Here is a 17,653-nt window from a genome sequence, read left to right as displayed (position 1 = left end):
AGCCGCCCAATCTTTCGATTCTATATAGAAATAATTACTGAAATTGCTCAGTATTCATGAGATGTGTCGTGGCCTCAGCTGGGAGACTACACATCTACAGATACTCTGAGAGACAGCCTTCTCAGTCAGAGATTTTATGGCATGAGCTTTCACGCTTTGTTGAGAGACATAAGTCTCAATACTCATCCGATTGCCGGATCCGGAGTATGCATAATTATGGTTTTACGATTTTGCCCTTGTCGAAAATCCACCATCTACAATCCCATACTTCTCTATAAAACCAACCAGCAAAGCCATCTGGACCAAGGGCACTTTCTGGATTTAATTCAAAAACTGCTTCTCTTATCTCATCTAATTTTGGAGTAGCTTCAAGAAAAGTATTATCATCATCAGTTACCACAATAGGAATATCTCTAAAAATGTTTGTAGCAAAAGTTGTTTGCTGAAATGTAAATTTGTCTTCAAAATGCTTGACTAAAATGTCAGCTATCTCCTCTTGGTTAGAAGTAATGCCACCATCCAGTTTTTCTAATTCCAAAATAGCATTTTGAGCTTGCCTTATCTTGAGGTTAACATGAAAAAATCTTGTATTTGCAGCTCCTTCTTTTAACCATTTTGTTCTTGATTTTTGTTGAATGATTTCCTTTTGTTGATCTAAAAGAACCTCCTGTTTCCATCTTTACGTAACAAGATTATTGAGAAGATTTAAGTCCAAAGGATTTCTATCAGATAAGAGAGTTGCTTTCAAAACTTCTTCCTCTGCCTGTTTTAGCTTTTTTGTAACATATCCAAGAGAATTCCAGTTCCATAGTTGGATGTCTTTTTTGAGTCTTTTTAATTTACTCATAAAAATAATCCCAGGATTTCCAATAATTTCTGAATTCCAAGAATCAATGATTACTTGTTTAAAAGAAGAATGAGATTTCCATACCTTTAAAGCTCTGAAAGGAACATTTTTAGGTTTTGGAATGTCTGCATTAGCACCACACAAAACACCATGATCAGAAATGCCTCTTGCACTAACTTTATAACCCCAACTTGGATATACTTCCAGCCATTTATCATTAAATACAACCATGTCAAGATTGCAAACAATTATTTTTCTTCCATCTCTGTTGTCACACCATGAGAACTCTAATCCAGTTTTTGGGGCTTGAATCAGACCACATCTATTTAAACAATTATTGAACTCCAACATAGAGATTCTTAAAGGCTTTAGACCACCAACTTTTTCATCTTGACTAGTAACAACATTAAAATCCCCAATAACAGGCCATGGTTTATTTAAAGAATTTATTTCTTCCATATCAATCCACAGTTCTCTTCTATTTACAGTTAAAGATGCATCATGAACTCTAGTTATTAAAGTATCACCAACTACAATTGTTATTTCTTGTCTTGTGCATGAAATTATTGAAGGACTCCAAAGAATCCAAATATTACCTTTATTCTCCTTTGTAGAATTATGTATGACTTCATAGTGCATTCCAGATAACTTCAATTTTTTGATGAAATCTGTAGAATATCTTATTTTTGGCTCTGCAAGAATTAAAATTGTAGGACTAAAAACATGAACTAATTTTTTAGTTTGTCTTTGACCTTTAATCTTCTCAGGCCTATGACATTCCAAAATATAATCCTCATTTAGAAGGTTGAGAATGAGAAGTATTTCCTCTTCTCAGGTTCCCATTTTTACTCAATGTTGATACTAAACTTGCAGCTTGTTTTCTGGTTGTTACATTTGTACCTGCCTTCTGCTTGACTTGAGTACTGTCTGCATTTGAGCCATTTTTCCCCAGAGGAGGTATTAATGTAATAACTCCATTTATAGAAGGTGCACTTGAAGTAACATCCAAAGTCTTTGATGCAGATAAAACTAGAAAGGCAGTTGGAGAATTGAGAATTTCCCCAGGAATATTCGGGAGAACTTGAAATTTTCCAGAATTAACAACTTCTTCATTTACCTTTTAAGAATTATCAATTAAATGTTCACCACCACCACCAGGAGTTATTGGAGGAATCATGGCATCAATAATCTCGTCTTCACTATCTAGTATTTGAGAATCATTCTGAGTTGATCCACCTTCACCAAACCAAATATCAAAACCATCTTTGTTTTTATTCTTCACCTTTCTCCAATTTTTGTTTGTTTGAACCACTGGCTCTGTCTCTACTTGATCCTGAGTTTTTTTCTTTGATCTGCATTCAATAATAGAGTGGCCAACGACCTGGCAATGAATGCGAAACTTAGGAACTTTTGGAATATGCACTCTTTGTTCAAAGCTACCATACTTTGATTCAACCCATATCTTGCTAGGAATATATTTTGACATATCAATTTCCACCAAAACACTTGCATAATAGCCTATTTCTCTCTTAAGAGTAGTTTCATCCACTTTAATTGAACGACCTAAAGCATCCCCAAAGTTTAGTATGATCTTTTCTTTCCAATAATCCATACTGAGACCTGGGAATTGTACCCAAACAAAAGAAGAAGTGGTTTTGTTCCTCTGGCTTAAAATTAGGTTCCCAGACCCTTAATTTCAAACCCTGATCTTCAACCTTCCAATCCCCGCTCCAAATATGTTGTTTAGCTTCTTCATTATCAAGTTTTGTAACAAAAAAGCCTTTACCCAAGGGTATTAGTTGAATTGAAACTTTTATTTTCCATTGCTTCCTTAAAAGAGAATCTGATGTTTGAATTTTTAATTTAACGAAATCCAATCTTCCAATCAAACTGTATTTCCATTCATTCAAACTCTCCTCAATATCATCATCAGAAATAAAACATTTAGGGTTATCCTCCATAGAATTACTCATTGTTTCTACAGAAGGAAAAATAGATTTAGATCTAAAAATTTTCGATTCAGAAAAAATGTTTTCGATCGATTTATTGGTGTTTCCGACAAACTAACAAACATTTACTATCATTTTTAACACCAATCATTTGAAATTTAAGGAAAAACACCTGAAGTTATGATTGATTATCACAGAAAACAAAAACGAAAGAGAATTTTTTTTGACCTGAGTCGATCGCCGATTTACCAAGTCGCAAACACTCTCTCTCTTCCGAGTTTTTTTCTCCGTCTAATGAGTAATAAATACAATATAGTTTCAGTGATAATAAAAAACATAAAAACCATATGAAGTCAATTATGTCTATAAACTTTCAGTTGAAATATAGTTTCAATTGAAATATTGGAATTCCTTTGTGAATATATGGATTGATATATAATATTGCAAAACTTGTATTCAATAATTGATTAAATGTCCAAGATTATAAAAAAAAGAGATAAAGATGAATAAGGGACCTAAATACAAAACAATATCAGAATAACATACAAATCTTAAACTTACAAGGAATACATCTGAAACGAGATGAGGAAAACTTCCCTTAACACCGATTAGTTTTCCCTTATTATATACATTATGTAATGTGGAATTTTGGATGCGAAGAGGATGTTATTTACTTATTATCAAAACAAAAAAAAAATGAATAGAAAGGAAGAAAACCTATAACAAATATTCCGTTAGCAATTTAAAGCCCTAGTAATACAATGAATGGCACTAGAAATTAATATCTTCAAGAACCTTAACGGTCACGATGTGGACTATGATCAATTTTTTGAAACAACCGATAAACCTTGAATCATATCCTAAAATATACATCTAAACCACTAGTTATTAAGCCTATGTTGTTTATGTTAGAGCACTGCTCGGCCGAACTCGAAAGTGTTTCTATCTCAAGCTTGTTTGTCAAGTTTAGTTTATCAAAACTATGTACTTGATTCTTATAGCTATGTCTCAGATTAGGATAGAATGTTTAGTTGATCTTTAGATTTCACGGCGTTCGGCAATTGAAGAAGAAGATCTACAGAGGAGCTTAGAGGAACTTCCTCAACAAAAGGTATGTGGAGACTAAAACTTATCTATCACTCAGAAGTCTATTATATTCTATCTACAGAGGTACGTATAGATATATAGACTTTTACATTATACACATTTGATATTTCGAGCCGAGCTTATCTCACTTATCTATTTCTCGAAATATGTGTTGGAAGCTTTTTGTTTTAGCTATGTTCATCGTATTCTTGACGAGTTTTTAGTTGGAAACAATCTATTTGTTGGAAACTAAATATTAAGTCAAAAATTGATCATGTGAAAATTACCTTGAACATCTTATATGATTTTTGTGAGACAGTCATTTGATGTTAGCTCGGGAAGTTTCGTATTGATCATTCGATCACTTGAAAAGTACTTGAAGCTAATGGTATGTGTGGGAATACCATTGTCGTCTTCCAAGGATGTTTCAATGATTGAAATGAAGGTTTAGAACAATTACCCATGTCTGAATACAACACGGTATGCATACCTAGTATGCGAACTGTATTATGATGACTCAAGTCCGGAACTCTTGTTTGCGTACCTAGTATGCGAACAGATTTACTTGAGAAGGTATGGAACTCTTGTTTGCGTACCTAGTATGAGAACGGGTTTACCTGAGTTGGGTCCGGAACAGTTGTTCACGAACGGCTTGACTAGGCCAAGATCCGGAGCTGCTGTTCGTGTACCTAGTTTGTGAACACAGTGGTGAAGTTCTAAAATAGGTAATATATGATTCTTGTGACGACCCATAACATAAACATGCTTAACTAATAAGATTACAACCTAATTGAAGAATCCAATCCAAACTGACGATTTCAAGAATCATAATTACATATAGTGAGCTAAAAGCGAACCTAACCCAACACTATGATATTTTTAAATGAAGAACTCTCAAATGATATTAATATATTAATTAGTGTGTTGTTATATAATGAATAAAGAATACACATATACAAAAGATACATAAATGTAACACAATTCGTTATCGCTTTAACTACGAAAACGGATATCTTCACGTACACCATTTCTTCAAGTAACTGAAACTGAAGTGGGAACGAGTGAGCACATCATCCCAGAAGGGTTCTCAACGAAAACATGTAACTCTCAAGTAATCACTAACATGCTTCACAGTTCTAAAAGAATATAAATTGAAAGAAACAAGAAGAAATTAATCATTCAGCTATTTATGCATCATTAAGCAAGTGTCACTCTAACCTCGCCAAACTCATTGGAGAAGACGACGCGAGAGCAACCCTAATCAATAATAATAACATTGTCCATACATATTTCCCAGACAAACCATGATTCAGAATATTACTATCAAGATCAGAAAGCTAGACAAACTAGTATAATATACACATGAGTGATTTCCCCAAATTAAAATAGTATATTGATAAGCACGAAAGTGCGACACATTTTAACCCATAAATACATTGGCTAGGACTCATTATTTCTCTAATAAACTTGTTTTAAGTCTTTTCAAGGAAATAATCTCTTATGGAGAAAGTTGCTCGAAAAGTGGTTTTTGCACCCCGGAGGACACGTGTTATTCGGACTCTCACTGTTGGTTAAGGGGCACCTCAATAACTAAGGGGCACCTTCTTTACTATTCAGCACCTATTGCTAAAGGGACACCGGAACAGGATAAGGGGGAGGTCATCTTCTTCCTTTTGAATTTGAAAAATGGCGGGAAAAACTGGTTTTCAATGGAACAGAATTAGGGTTTCGGTTTTGGAGGTGTTTGGGTGAGATTAAAGCGCTGAAATCAAATGGGGTTGTTCCTAGAACCTAAACAGGGATGGTAATGTGCTCTGAATTAGTTAAGATGGGCTGGATAATCACGGATTGATGAAAACAGGAAGAACAAAAATTGGCGGGAAAACTGGTTATTGAACTGCCAGAATTAGGGTTTTGATTTCAGAGTTGTTCTATGGAGATTCAATGGCTGAAATTGTTTGGGTATCTTCCTTTGGGCCTAACAGAGTTGGTAAGGCTGCTTGAACCAACCAGAATTGGTTAGAATCGAAGGTTTGAAGAAAGCAGTGGATGGAGTTAATTGCGAGATTCTGTGAAGATATTGGAGGAGTTCGATGGAGATTTAATCGCTAGAATTAGTTGGGAATATCCTTTTTAGTCAAAACAGGATTGGTATGAGGCTTAGAAACGTAAAACAAGGGTTGTGTACGTGGATTTTATAAAACAGGGAAGTTATGTGTTTACCTCATGAAAACATAGTTTGGAGTATGACTCGGGATTATTAGGCGAAGTTTGGCGTGTGTTTACCACTCAATGAGGTGTCTACTCAAATATCAGACGCGTGAAAGAGATAAAGTGGGAAGGAAATCCCGTAGCATGGAAATAAAAATGAAGAAAATATTTTCTATTTACTGTCGAATATTTGGAGTAACTGCACAGAGATTTGATGCGCCCGTGAAGTATAAATAGGCTGCTGGCATTCCAAAGAAGATGATGGAGAGTCAGGGGTTCGAACAGAGGCTGAGGATTGGGAGTTGCAGAGCTTGTCTCTGCTGCTGCCATTGAAGAAGAAGAAGAACACGAAACAGCAGTTAAAAGCAGTCGCAGAAAAACCGTGACCTATACTTTCAAACTCAATAACTTTGTCACAATTTTTCCAACAATTATTCTGAGTTCGCAACAGTTCTGTTAGGGTTCTCTGTAACAATGGGTTTTGTAACAATTATAACTATTACAAACACACTGCTTTATACATTTTCTTCAAAACACCTTTTTGAGCTATGTAAAATTATTTTGAGCGTGTTTTTACCATGAGAAGCTAGACCCCAACACTGGGTCGACGGAGGAAGCCGGACTTCATACATGGGTGAATTTGTTTTATTTTCTACTTGACTTTTGCACTTAATTAAAATAGAATTATGATTTGAAAAAATTAGTTATTATTTTATTAGATGGGTCATGCTTGCTTAGATGTTTGATGTCCCATGCTTACGATTTATAACTAATGTTGGAGAATCTACCTTGGCAAGAATAAGAGTCGATGTTGTTTTATTTGTCGAGCGATAATTGTTTGAGAATGAATAATTGAACCTATTGATATAAGTTTGGTTGAATCCTAGACCCAGTAACTCTCTATTTTATTCCTTTAAAATTAATCTTAACAAGTCTTAAAGTTCGAATCTTAATTACAACAACGAAAATTAAAAATCATAATCATTTTGGCGCCGCCGACGCGGATTTGTTTTTAGATTAGTTTTTTAGGTTTATTTTTCATTTTGTATAGTATTTTCTTTTTCCTTTTTATGCATTTCTTTTTATATTTCTTTTCAGGGACATTTTGAGGATGATGACTTCTTCTGAGGAGACGTCATATACGATGACGCTGGCGAAATATATGCGTAGAAAGTCAAATTATCAGGAAACCTCATCTGAGATGACGCTTGCTGAATACATGCGTAGGCAATGGTATGGAGTTTCTGCTCCACATGAGGTATGTGAAGAATCTCCTCTAGAGATATACGAGAAGTATTACAAACACACACCGCCTAGTTTGGAACAAAGATTGAGAGTTCTTGAATGTAAAAGATTATTTGCTGATGATGATGAATCTGGTAGTGACTCTCTGTTCCAAACTGAACATATAGATGACCCTGTGGATGATTGTGTAGATGATTTGCCTAATTCCATAGATGAATCTACCTCACAAGATCATTCACCCGACTTAGAGGTTGTTTCTAGACCCCTAGACTTCCAAAAGTTTCCTAATTTAGGGTTAAAATTGTGTACTTCTAAAGTATTGTTGGATTACTTTGCATCTAAGTACCCAGAGGACTTGCCTATTCCTGATATTGTGCATGAATCAATTGATATTTCCCAGTCTCAATAGAATCCCCATATTTTGTTCTTTACGCACTTCCTTGTGCAGTAAAAACTTGGTTTAGGGGTAAATCTTGGTTTTTGATAGTTTCAGCGTCTCCGCATCTTTATAACATAAGTGTGAAGCTGTCATTTGTAAATGTTGTATTTTGGGTCGATCCCCAAATTTTCAGGTTATTAGTGTATGGGGATCCTTTTTGTATATTCCAGTAGGTATAATTTTATTTTATTTTATTTTCATTTTCTTTTTGCATTTTATGAATTTCCCATCTTAAGTTTTGCGTTGGATGACTCAATTACATTGAGGAAAATGTAATGTTTAAGTGTGGGGGAGTGTTTAACTTTTTACTTTACTGTTTCAGGAATTTTCTTGCATATTATGACCAGCTGTGTAGCGGGTCTCGGTCTTGGAATTTTTTTTTTGTATGACCAGCTGTGTAGCGGGTCTCTCTCTCTATCTTATTATATGACCAGCTGTGTAGCGGGTCTTTTTATTTTTTCTTGCATGTTATGACCAGCTGTGTAGCGGGTCTAAAAAAAATTATTACCAGCTGTGTAGCGGGTCAATTTTCTGTTTTGCTCGAGGACTAGCAAAATGTAAGTATGGGGGAATTTGATAAGCACGAAAGTGCGATGCATTTTAACCCATAAATACATTGGCTAGGACTCATTATTTCTCTAATAAACTTGTTTTAAGTCTTTTCAAGGAAATAAGCTCTTATGGAGAAAGTTGCTCGAAAAGTGGTTTTTGCACCCCGGAGGACACGTGTTATTCAGACTCTCACTGTTGGTTAAGGGGCACCTCAATAACTAAGGGGCACCTCAATTACTAAGGGGAACCTTCTTTACTATTCAGCACCTATTGCTAAAGGGACACCGGAACTGGATAAGGTGGAGGTCATCTTCTTCCTTTTGAATTTGAAAAATGGCGGGAAAAACTGGTTTCAATGGAACCGAATTAGGGTTTCGGTTTTGGAGGTGTTTGGGTGAGATTAAAACGCTGAAATCAAATGGGTTTGTTCCTAGAACCTAAACAGGGATGGTAATGTGATCTGAATCAGTTAAGATGGGCTGGATAATCACGGATTGATGAAAACAGGAAGAACAGAAATTGGCGGGAAAACTGGTTATTGAACTGCCGGAATTAGGGTTTTGATTTCGGAGCTGTTCTAGGGAGATTCAATGGCTGAAATTGTTTGGGTATCTTCCTTTGGGCCTAACAGAGTTGGTAAGGCTGCTTGAACCAACCAGAATTGGTTAGAATCGAAGGTTTGAAGAAAGCAGGGGATGGAGTTAATTGCGATATTCTGTGAAGATATTGGAGGAGTTCGATGGAGATTTAATCGCTGGATTTAGTTGGGAATATCCTTTTTAGTCAAAACAGGATTGGTATGAGCTTAGAAACGTAAAACAAGGGTTGTGTACGTGGATTTTATAAAACATGGAAGTTATGTGTTTGCCTCATGAAAACAGAGTTTGGAGTATGACTCGGGATTATTAGGCGAAGTTTGGCGTGTGTTTACCACTCAATGAGGTGTCTACTCAAATATCAGACGCGTGAAAGAGAGAAAGTGGGAAAGAAATCTTGTAGCATGGGAAGAAAAATGATGAAAATATTTTCTATTTACTGTCGAATATTTGGAGTAACTGCACAGAGATTTGATGCGCCTGTGAATTATAAATAGGCTGCTAGCATCCCAAAAAAGATGATGGAGAATTAGGGGTTCGAACAGAGGATGGGGATTGGGAGTTGTAGAGCTTGTCTCTGCTGCTGCCATTGAAGAAGAAGAAGAACACGAAACAACAGTTAAAAGCAGTCGCAGAAAAATCGTGACCTATACTTTCAAACTCAATAACTTTGTAACAATTTTTCCAACAATTATTTTGAGTTCGCAACAGTTCTGTTAGGGTTCTCTGTAACAGTGGGTTTTGTAACAATTATAACTGTTACAAACACAATTCTTTATACATTTTCTTCAAAACACCTTTTTGAGCTATGGAAAATTATTTTGAGCGTGTTTTTACCATGAGAAGCTAGACCCCAACACTGGGTCGACGGAGGAAGCCGGACTTCATACATGGGTGAATTTGTTTTATTTTCTATTTGACTTTTGCACTTAATTAAAATAGAATTATGATTTGAAAAAATTAGTTATTATTTTATTAGACGGGTCATGCTTGCTTAGATGTTTGATGTCCCATGCTTACGATTTATAACTAATGTTTGGAGAATCTACCTTGGCAAGAATAAGAGTCGATGTTGTTTTATTTGTCGAGCGATAATTGTTTGAGAATGAATAATTGAACCTATTGATATAAGTTTGGCCGAATCCTAGACCCAGTAACTCTCTATTTTATTCCTTTAAAATTAATCTTAACAAGTCTTAAAGTTCGAATCTTAATTACAGCAACGAAAATTAAAAATCATAATCATATATATAATAACGAAACAGGGAAGAAGCCACCCTACTATGTACTATTATAACGGGGAAGAAGCCGCCCTACTATATATTATCGAAACAGGGAAGAAGCCGCCCTACTAATATATTGAAACGGGGAAGAAACTGCCCTACTAGATAATATTAAAACGGGGAAGAAGCCGCCATACTTAACTTAGCAAAGAGCCGTGGGGAATCACAGACACTCCTTGCGGGGAAATCATACAACGCATATTACACGCACATCAAGACTCATACAAGCATTTACATAGATGGTAAAACATACAAACATGCCAAACATAATAAAGACTCATCATGATCGCAATAGAAAGAAGGCTCAATGATTACAAGAAGGTTACAGAGTTCCCACCTGATTTGCTGACAAGCCATGCCTACCTCGAGATTCACGATCCATTGATTATTCCTTTGAATCGATCGTTGTTAATAAAGGCTAACTGTTAATCACACGAGCACTCTAAGAATTTAATCAATAGGCTTATACGAGGTTCGTAGCATAATTTTATATAAGTTTCCAGATATAGGCTAAATAAAATAACTAATGGTTCTAGGAATTGGTATTTAGTAAATCAACATCTACTTATCCAAATTGAGTCAAACTTAGTGTCGTAGGAAAGCTATCGAAAATCTCTACATCTTTGCAGAAGGAACCGGAAGCTAGTTCAGATAATAAGGTGTTCCAAAATCCAAAATAAGAAATCCCGCTCTAACCATGGACCAACCCGGACCGGACCGATAAATCGGCCCACTAACTATGTCCAACACCCAACCAACTAACTCGGTCTGACTTGAGTCAACTAACTGACTCACTAACATATCGAGTTAACTCAGTCACTTTTACAAACACTTGACATGCATTTTATAAATATTCTCAAATTTCATATTTGTACACGACACAAGGAGTCTATTTTCGGGTTCTCTATATTATTCAAGTTTGATCAGAAAGAGAAAGTTGATGTCTCTTTAGAAAGGTAACAGCCTCCTCTACAACTTTGTAGTTTATACCAAGAGCTAATTCTGATCATAATATACCCATAACAGTCCGTTTAGTCGCCTACTCGCTGCTGTTTTCAGAATTTCAGTCACAACGATGCAACTTTGGAAATTCGTACCTAATTCACTATTTAACCAAATCATGCAAACTCAGTCTCTATAGAAAGATGAGATACTACTAAAAGTCTCAAGTTTATATTACGACTAGATTACATTTTAAGTCAATTAAAATCATGCAATAATAGAGGACAGAGACACATGAATTTCATAACTAAGAACTTGGTTGTTTTTAACTATTTTCATTATTTATCAACTACCAACATCATAAGAAACGTACTAAGATTGTTTAGGAAGATTACCTTATCCATAAACACATGTTTCCATTATTTCAATCATCATCTTTATCAACTCATCATCATAAACACTTTCCATCTTCTCCAAATACATCACCAAGGGCTAGCTTCTAGCTAAAAATAACAACCCTTCACTGATCTCTTTTTTCTCCTCACTAAATTCTCCATGTTTAAACTTTCAAGTTATCAATACCACCATCTTCTTGTTACTATTAATCTCACTCAATATTTCTATACATATTCTGTCCAAATATTATTACTACATCACCTCCTGTAATCCTTCGAACTCCCTTACGTATCTAACTCACACTTATTAAGGTTTCCAAAACTTATCACCTATACTACCCATCTCTATGTTTCTCCCATAGTCTCACACCACCACCTTATCCACGTGAAGGAGATAACGATCAACTATCTCCATTTATCTAATTTATCTTGGTTTACAATTTAATGATAATTAATTATATTATTACACCCTACTTACACCACAGTTAATTATATAAGTTCAATTAAGGATTTAGGAGCTAATCAAATGTTTAAATTAAAATATAATTATGGTGTATTTAGTCAATCACGAGTCATATCTCATTGACCAAAGTCAAGCTACATACGTAAGACTCCCGGTGACATTTCTTTTCCTTCCGGCATCCGAAAGACGTGACCTACCAGTGCGTTTCGCGTATTTTTACGAGATATATCTAATGGTATTAGTTTCATTTCCTAATTATTGTTTGGTGAATTTTCATTAATTGTTGTTCATATTCATCTAATCAAATCATTAGTAGCTAATTCACTTCCTGTCCGGTCTAGTAGCGTTGACGAGCTTGTGGATCCTTACATTCTACCCGCCTTATAAGAATTTTCGACCTCGAAAATTAAATCGAGTACCTCTTAATGTAAGTACTGCTCATATTTACAAACACGCGAAGTTTAACTTATTTCAAATGAGTTTGAAGTAACATATACCTGAACTAAGGGTTAATTGAGAAGGAAAAATTCCGATATTCAAGTTACTTTATAGAGTTTAATCTATGGCATGACATCTACTCAATTCTGTACTCTATAATCTACGGTCAGTATTCAGCTCTATAATTTAATGTTTAAAAATTTAATTAGTACCGTGAAAACGATCCCTTCTATATAATGTTTGAATTTAATTAATCTCTGTTTTTAATCTTCTAATTAACTATAAATGTAAAGTATATCTCTATAAATGTACGATTATATACTAAATTATTAGGTAATTATCATTTTAGATATATCTTAGATTATACTAATTAATCAATAGAATTCTTTATTACCTGTCATTCATTTTATTACTTTATATTTTAAATGAGTATTTAACAGAGAGTGTTAGACTGTTAGTTCCATTTCATAACGCAAATGACTAGAAATAATTATTGATAGTAACGATGCATAGTTAATTAATCCTAAATAATATTTCTACTATATATTTATGATTTTATTTTTATCAGCTGCTTAACTAATCATTTTGTCAGCTGCTTAACTTTATGGGTTACACATGTGTACAGGTAGGAATGAAGGTAGAATCCTGCGACACGTTGAATAGTAGGAAGGAAAAACCCTCCGAATTGTTCTGAAACTCCACATCTTTTATCATTTTGGAAACCCATTTTTCTGACGATCTCTAAGAAAGGAAATCAACCACTTACCGAAGGTGGGAATATGCTTACTTACCTTGTTATCCGTTTGATGTGCAGTTAGCACCACTCTCACAGTATCCATAGAAACGTCTTTGGTCTTCAATCCTTGTCTCCATCTTCGTCTTCGGTCTTCAACTCCTGATGATGAAATCTTGAACTTCGTAGAATCTCGACAATGTGATTCTTTCCTCTAATTCCTTGATGCTTGAAACTTCATTATGAAATCTTAATTGTGTTTTGCGCAATGATGAAAAAAAGAGGTCGTGAACCAAGAACTTCAGTCATTCTGATTTTAGTGATTGGATGGATGACAACAACCTCTTTGAAGCTAATTCTTTGGGTTCTAAATACACTTGGGATAATGGTCAATCTGGTGTTGGTAGAATTCTTTGTAAACTTGATCGTGCTATAATTAATGAGGCTTGGTTAGAAAAATTCGAGAATTGCTGGTGTAAAGCTCTTCCAAGGGAAGTTTCCGACCATTCCACTCTTGTTGGTTAACCTTTTGCTCATTCTAGACGTAGGCGTGCTCCCTTCAGAATTCAGAAGATGTGGTTTACACATCCGGATTTCTTGTGCATGGTTATGGATAGTTGGAATGAACCGGTGATTGGGTCTCATGCTTATATTTTCCCTTATAATCTGAAAAGGCTCAAGGCTGCTATTTAGGACTGGAATTTGAGGGGTTTTGGGAATGTTCATACTCGTTTAAAACATGCAAAGTTGAGAATGGAAGTGGCTCTCCGAGCCTATGATGAAGATCCGGAAGATGAAACTAAGCTGAATTCTATGAAGGAGGCTTCAGTTTCCCTTGAGAATGTTCGTATGCAACATGCCATTATGCTAAAACAGAAATCAAGAAATAAGTGGTTGGTTGAGGGAGCGAGTAATATTGATTTTTTTTCCATGCTAACATTCAGACTCGTAGGAGTAATAATGTGATTTATGAATTAGTTGATGAGAATGGTACTACCATTACGAGTTATGAGCAAATTAGAGACTTCACGGTTCAATATTTTGAATCTAAATTCAATGGGGTGGAGCAACCTATTGATGATAGTATTTTTCATTATGATCATGAGAGCATTTCTGTGGAGGACAGTATGATGATGGATGGGATTCCTTCTATGGAGGAAATTAAAGCCCCAGTTTTTGATTTGGGGGCTGATAGTGCACCGGGGCCTGATGGGTTCTCTGGGTGTTTCTATATACATTGTTGGGATGTGATACAACAAGACCTTGTCAATGCGATTACTTATTACTGGATGCACAAAATTATTCCTCAGGGAGTTAATTCGAGTCTTATGATTCTTCTGGCTAAGGTGATGGGTGCTAACACACTTCGTAATTTTCGTCTCATTGGTCTTAGTAATTTTTTCTTTAAAATTTTTACTAAGTTCTTGCTACGATACTTGGTGGAGTTCTTGATAAACTTGTTTCGGAAGAACAAGTTGCTTTCATGAAGGGTAGAAATATTCATGAGAATATTAGCGTGGCCTCTGAAATGGTAAATGAATTGAAAAACAAGCGGAAAGATGGTAATGTCGGTCTTAAACTTGATATCTCTCAGGATTTTGACACGATTAGTTCGGCTTTTGTCTTGGAAGTATTTCGTAAGTATGGATTTTCTGAAAATTGGTGCTCTTGGAGTTTGGCTATTCTTAGCTCAGCACGTATTTCTATTCTTCTTAATGGTATTCCTGAAGGCTTTTTCAGTATTAATAGAGGTCTGCGCCAAGGTGATCCTCCGTCTCCTCTTATTTTTGTGCTGATTGAAGATGTGTTGAGTAGGAACCTTTCCAAGATTTTTCTCAACAAGAGTATGACTCCTATGTTGTCGAAAAAAGGTATTTCCCCTACTCATCTTTTCTTTGCTGATGATATCATGATTTTTTGCAAGGGAAACATGAAGAGCTTGCATAGTTTACTGAATTTACTTGGTAAATATCAAGCTGCTTCTGGGCAGACGGTTTGTCGTCAAAAGAGCAAAGTGTATTATGGTGGAAATTCTTTGAGTCGGTGTAGAACTATCACAGATTTATTGGGTATGGAAGTCTCAACTTTTCCGGATCGTTATTTGGGTGTTCAAATTATGCCAGGTGCTGTGAAGTATCGTCACATTTTCAATGTGATAGATAAAATTAAGAATCAACTTTCGGTTTGGAAGGGGAAGTTACTTTCTTTTCAAGATCAAGTGGTTCTAATTAACTCGGTGATTTCTAGCTACTCTATCCATAACATGGCAGTTTACAAATATCCTCGCAAATTTATTGATCAATGTGAGAGAGTTATTCGTAATTTTCTTTGTCAGGAGACGCTGAGGTAAGTAGAAAATTTGTGGTTGCTTATGATAAAGTTTGCTGTCCGGTGAAGGAAGGTGGTCTTGGAATTACTAAATTATCTATCACAAATAAGGCTCTTCTTATGAAGTTGTGGTGGAATATTCGTTCTTCTAAGAAAAAATGGGCTCGTTTCCTTTATGCTAAATACACAAATAATAAGGATAGAATTAAGGAGTATGGTATCAAATCTTCCAATCTTCCAGGTATTAAGCAAGTCTATAAAGAGGTGGATAGCAACACTAAAGTGATTCTTGGTGATCGTCACTCTACTTCTCTTTATTTTGACATTTGGTATAAATATACTTCAATTGCCGAGATTATTGGTGAAACAGGTTTGGACAACAAGGTAAAGGTCAGTTATTTACTTGTTAACAATGAATTGGTTATCCCTGATTCTCATATGCATAACTTTCTACGTGTTGGTGTTACTTTGGCTGATTTTCCAAGACCTTTGGGAGGTGATGATTGCAGGGTTTGGATGCCTGATTTGAAAGCAAAATTCTCGGTTAGTTCAGCCAAAAGTCTAATTCGAAAGAAATATGCTCTGGCGGAAGTGTACTCTCTTTTATGGCGTAAGGTTGTGCACCCAAACCTTGTGGATCAAAACTGAAAGATTGAACGGGGTGTTTGTGCTACTCTTGACAAGGTCCAAAGCCGGTTCAAAATCACTTTGGTGAATAAGTGTTATATGTGTAAATGGGAAGAGGAATCTTTGGACCATTTTTTATGGTCTTGTGCTTTTGTTATGCAGGTTTGGGACTGGATTTCACATATTTTTAATCTTATTCCTCACCTTAGTCTGATTACTTCTTACAAGGCTGCTAAAGGGAGGAGTCAAATTATCAAAGATCTTTGGATGGTTACAAATTTGATTGTGCGTGCTGAATTGTGGCTTACTCGAAACAAAGTTGTTTTTGATAAGAAGACGACAAACTTGGAGTTTCTCAAGAAGAGGATTTTTCATCTTGTGCATGAACATTCAGTTCGGATTAAAATCTATATGCACAACTCCGTGTATGATTTGTGCATCCTTAATTTCTTTAGAGTACTCCATAGAAGGGTGAAGACTATTCAACCAATTGAGTGTCACTGGAAACCTACTCCAAGGAACGTTTTGCTTCTTTGTTGTGATGGCGCTGCTAAGGACAATCCAGGGCGTGCAGGTGCGAGTGATGTTGCTAGAGATGCTGATTGTAACGTGGTTGGAGCTATGAGTATTGGACTGGGCATAACGAACAACTACATGGCTGAAATTTTTGGCATCATTGTGCTTGGAGTGGGCTGTTCAATGGAGGATGCGACATATTTTGGTTAGATTAGACTCAAGTAGCGTTGTTGAGGCTTATTCCAAGGATTCCATCCCTTGGTTAATTAAGCAGCGTTGGGTTCAGGTTCAAAATTTGTATGATTCTATCACTTTTGAGCATACTTATAGGGAGGCGAATTTTGCTGCAGATGTCATGGCTAAAAGAGGTTGTTTACTTCGAAATGGAGAAGGTCTTAGCTATGCTAATAGACCTGTTTTCCTTTCAAGTATTGAATATCCAAATGCATCTTATTATAGATTCAAGTAGCTTATGAGTTTTTTGGGGTTTCTTGACCTCTTTTTCTTGTAATCACTTTGTACATATTGCTATTTATTAATACAATTTGGATTTACCAAAAAAAAAAATGAAACTTCATTATGAATATTTCTTCTTCCAATGGTTTTATTGAATGAATACAAAACCAAATCAAGCCAAACAAACCAAAATATGATGCAATGATTTTTTTTTTAATTTTTTTTTTTTTTGTAAGATGCAAGATAAATAAGGTAAACACAAAATGAAAACAGACAAAATATTAAAACTAATGAACTTTTTTTTTTGAGACAAGAGAAAATAAAATACAAACTAACAAATAAGAATAAAATAAAAATGCAAGTACAAAGACCATAGCGTAAGTACTTTACCGCTCGATTCTTCACAACTTGTATGTCTCGATATCACAAACTTCTTGAACTCTCATCTTGATAATCTTCACTCTTGTACAATAGCCTTCAACTTGTAAAAATTTTGCTCCTTGTCTTGTTGCTTTACTTGAATATGAAATCTGCTCATTTCTGTACC

The 17,653-nt window shown here is 35.3% G+C and overlaps 1 protein-coding gene across 1 annotated transcript; it reads left to right on the top strand.

Moving 5' to 3' along the window:
- Positions 1-13,506: 13,506 nt before the first annotated feature.
- LOC113295672 lies at positions 13,507-16,860 on the top strand. The gene is made up of 7 exons (XM_026543999.1): positions 13,507-13,695; positions 13,873-14,022; positions 14,124-14,547; positions 14,601-15,050; positions 15,156-15,302; positions 15,515-16,050; positions 16,297-16,860. Exons 1-7 carry the CDS (start codon positions 13,507-13,509, stop codon positions 16,858-16,860), a joined length of 2,460 nt encoding a protein of 819 aa, XP_026399784.1.
- Positions 16,861-17,653: the final 793 nt, after the last annotated feature.

This window comes from Papaver somniferum, chromosome 7 (genome assembly GCF_003573695.1).
Source record: "Papaver somniferum cultivar HN1 chromosome 7, ASM357369v1, whole genome shotgun sequence".
Taxonomy (NCBI): Eukaryota; Viridiplantae; Streptophyta; class Magnoliopsida; order Ranunculales; family Papaveraceae; genus Papaver; species Papaver somniferum.
This window is presented reverse-complemented; position numbering and strand designations above follow the sequence as displayed.

What these genes read in the sequence shown, in the direction of transcription:
- LOC113295672 (XM_026543999.1), top strand. Translation starts at nt 13,507, where the DNA reads ATGGATGACAACAACCTCTTTGAAGCTAATTCTTTGGGTTCTAAATAC. An exon ending in TTTCCGACCATTCCACTCTT is followed by an intron (nt 13,696 to 13,872) that starts GTTGGTTAACCT and finishes GCTGCTATTTAG; the next exon opens with GACTGGAATTTGAGGGGTTT. An exon ending in ATTTGAAAGCAAAATTCTCG is followed by an intron (nt 16,051 to 16,296) that starts GTTAGTTCAGCC and finishes TTTGTTATGCAG; the next exon opens with GTTTGGGACTGGATTTCACA.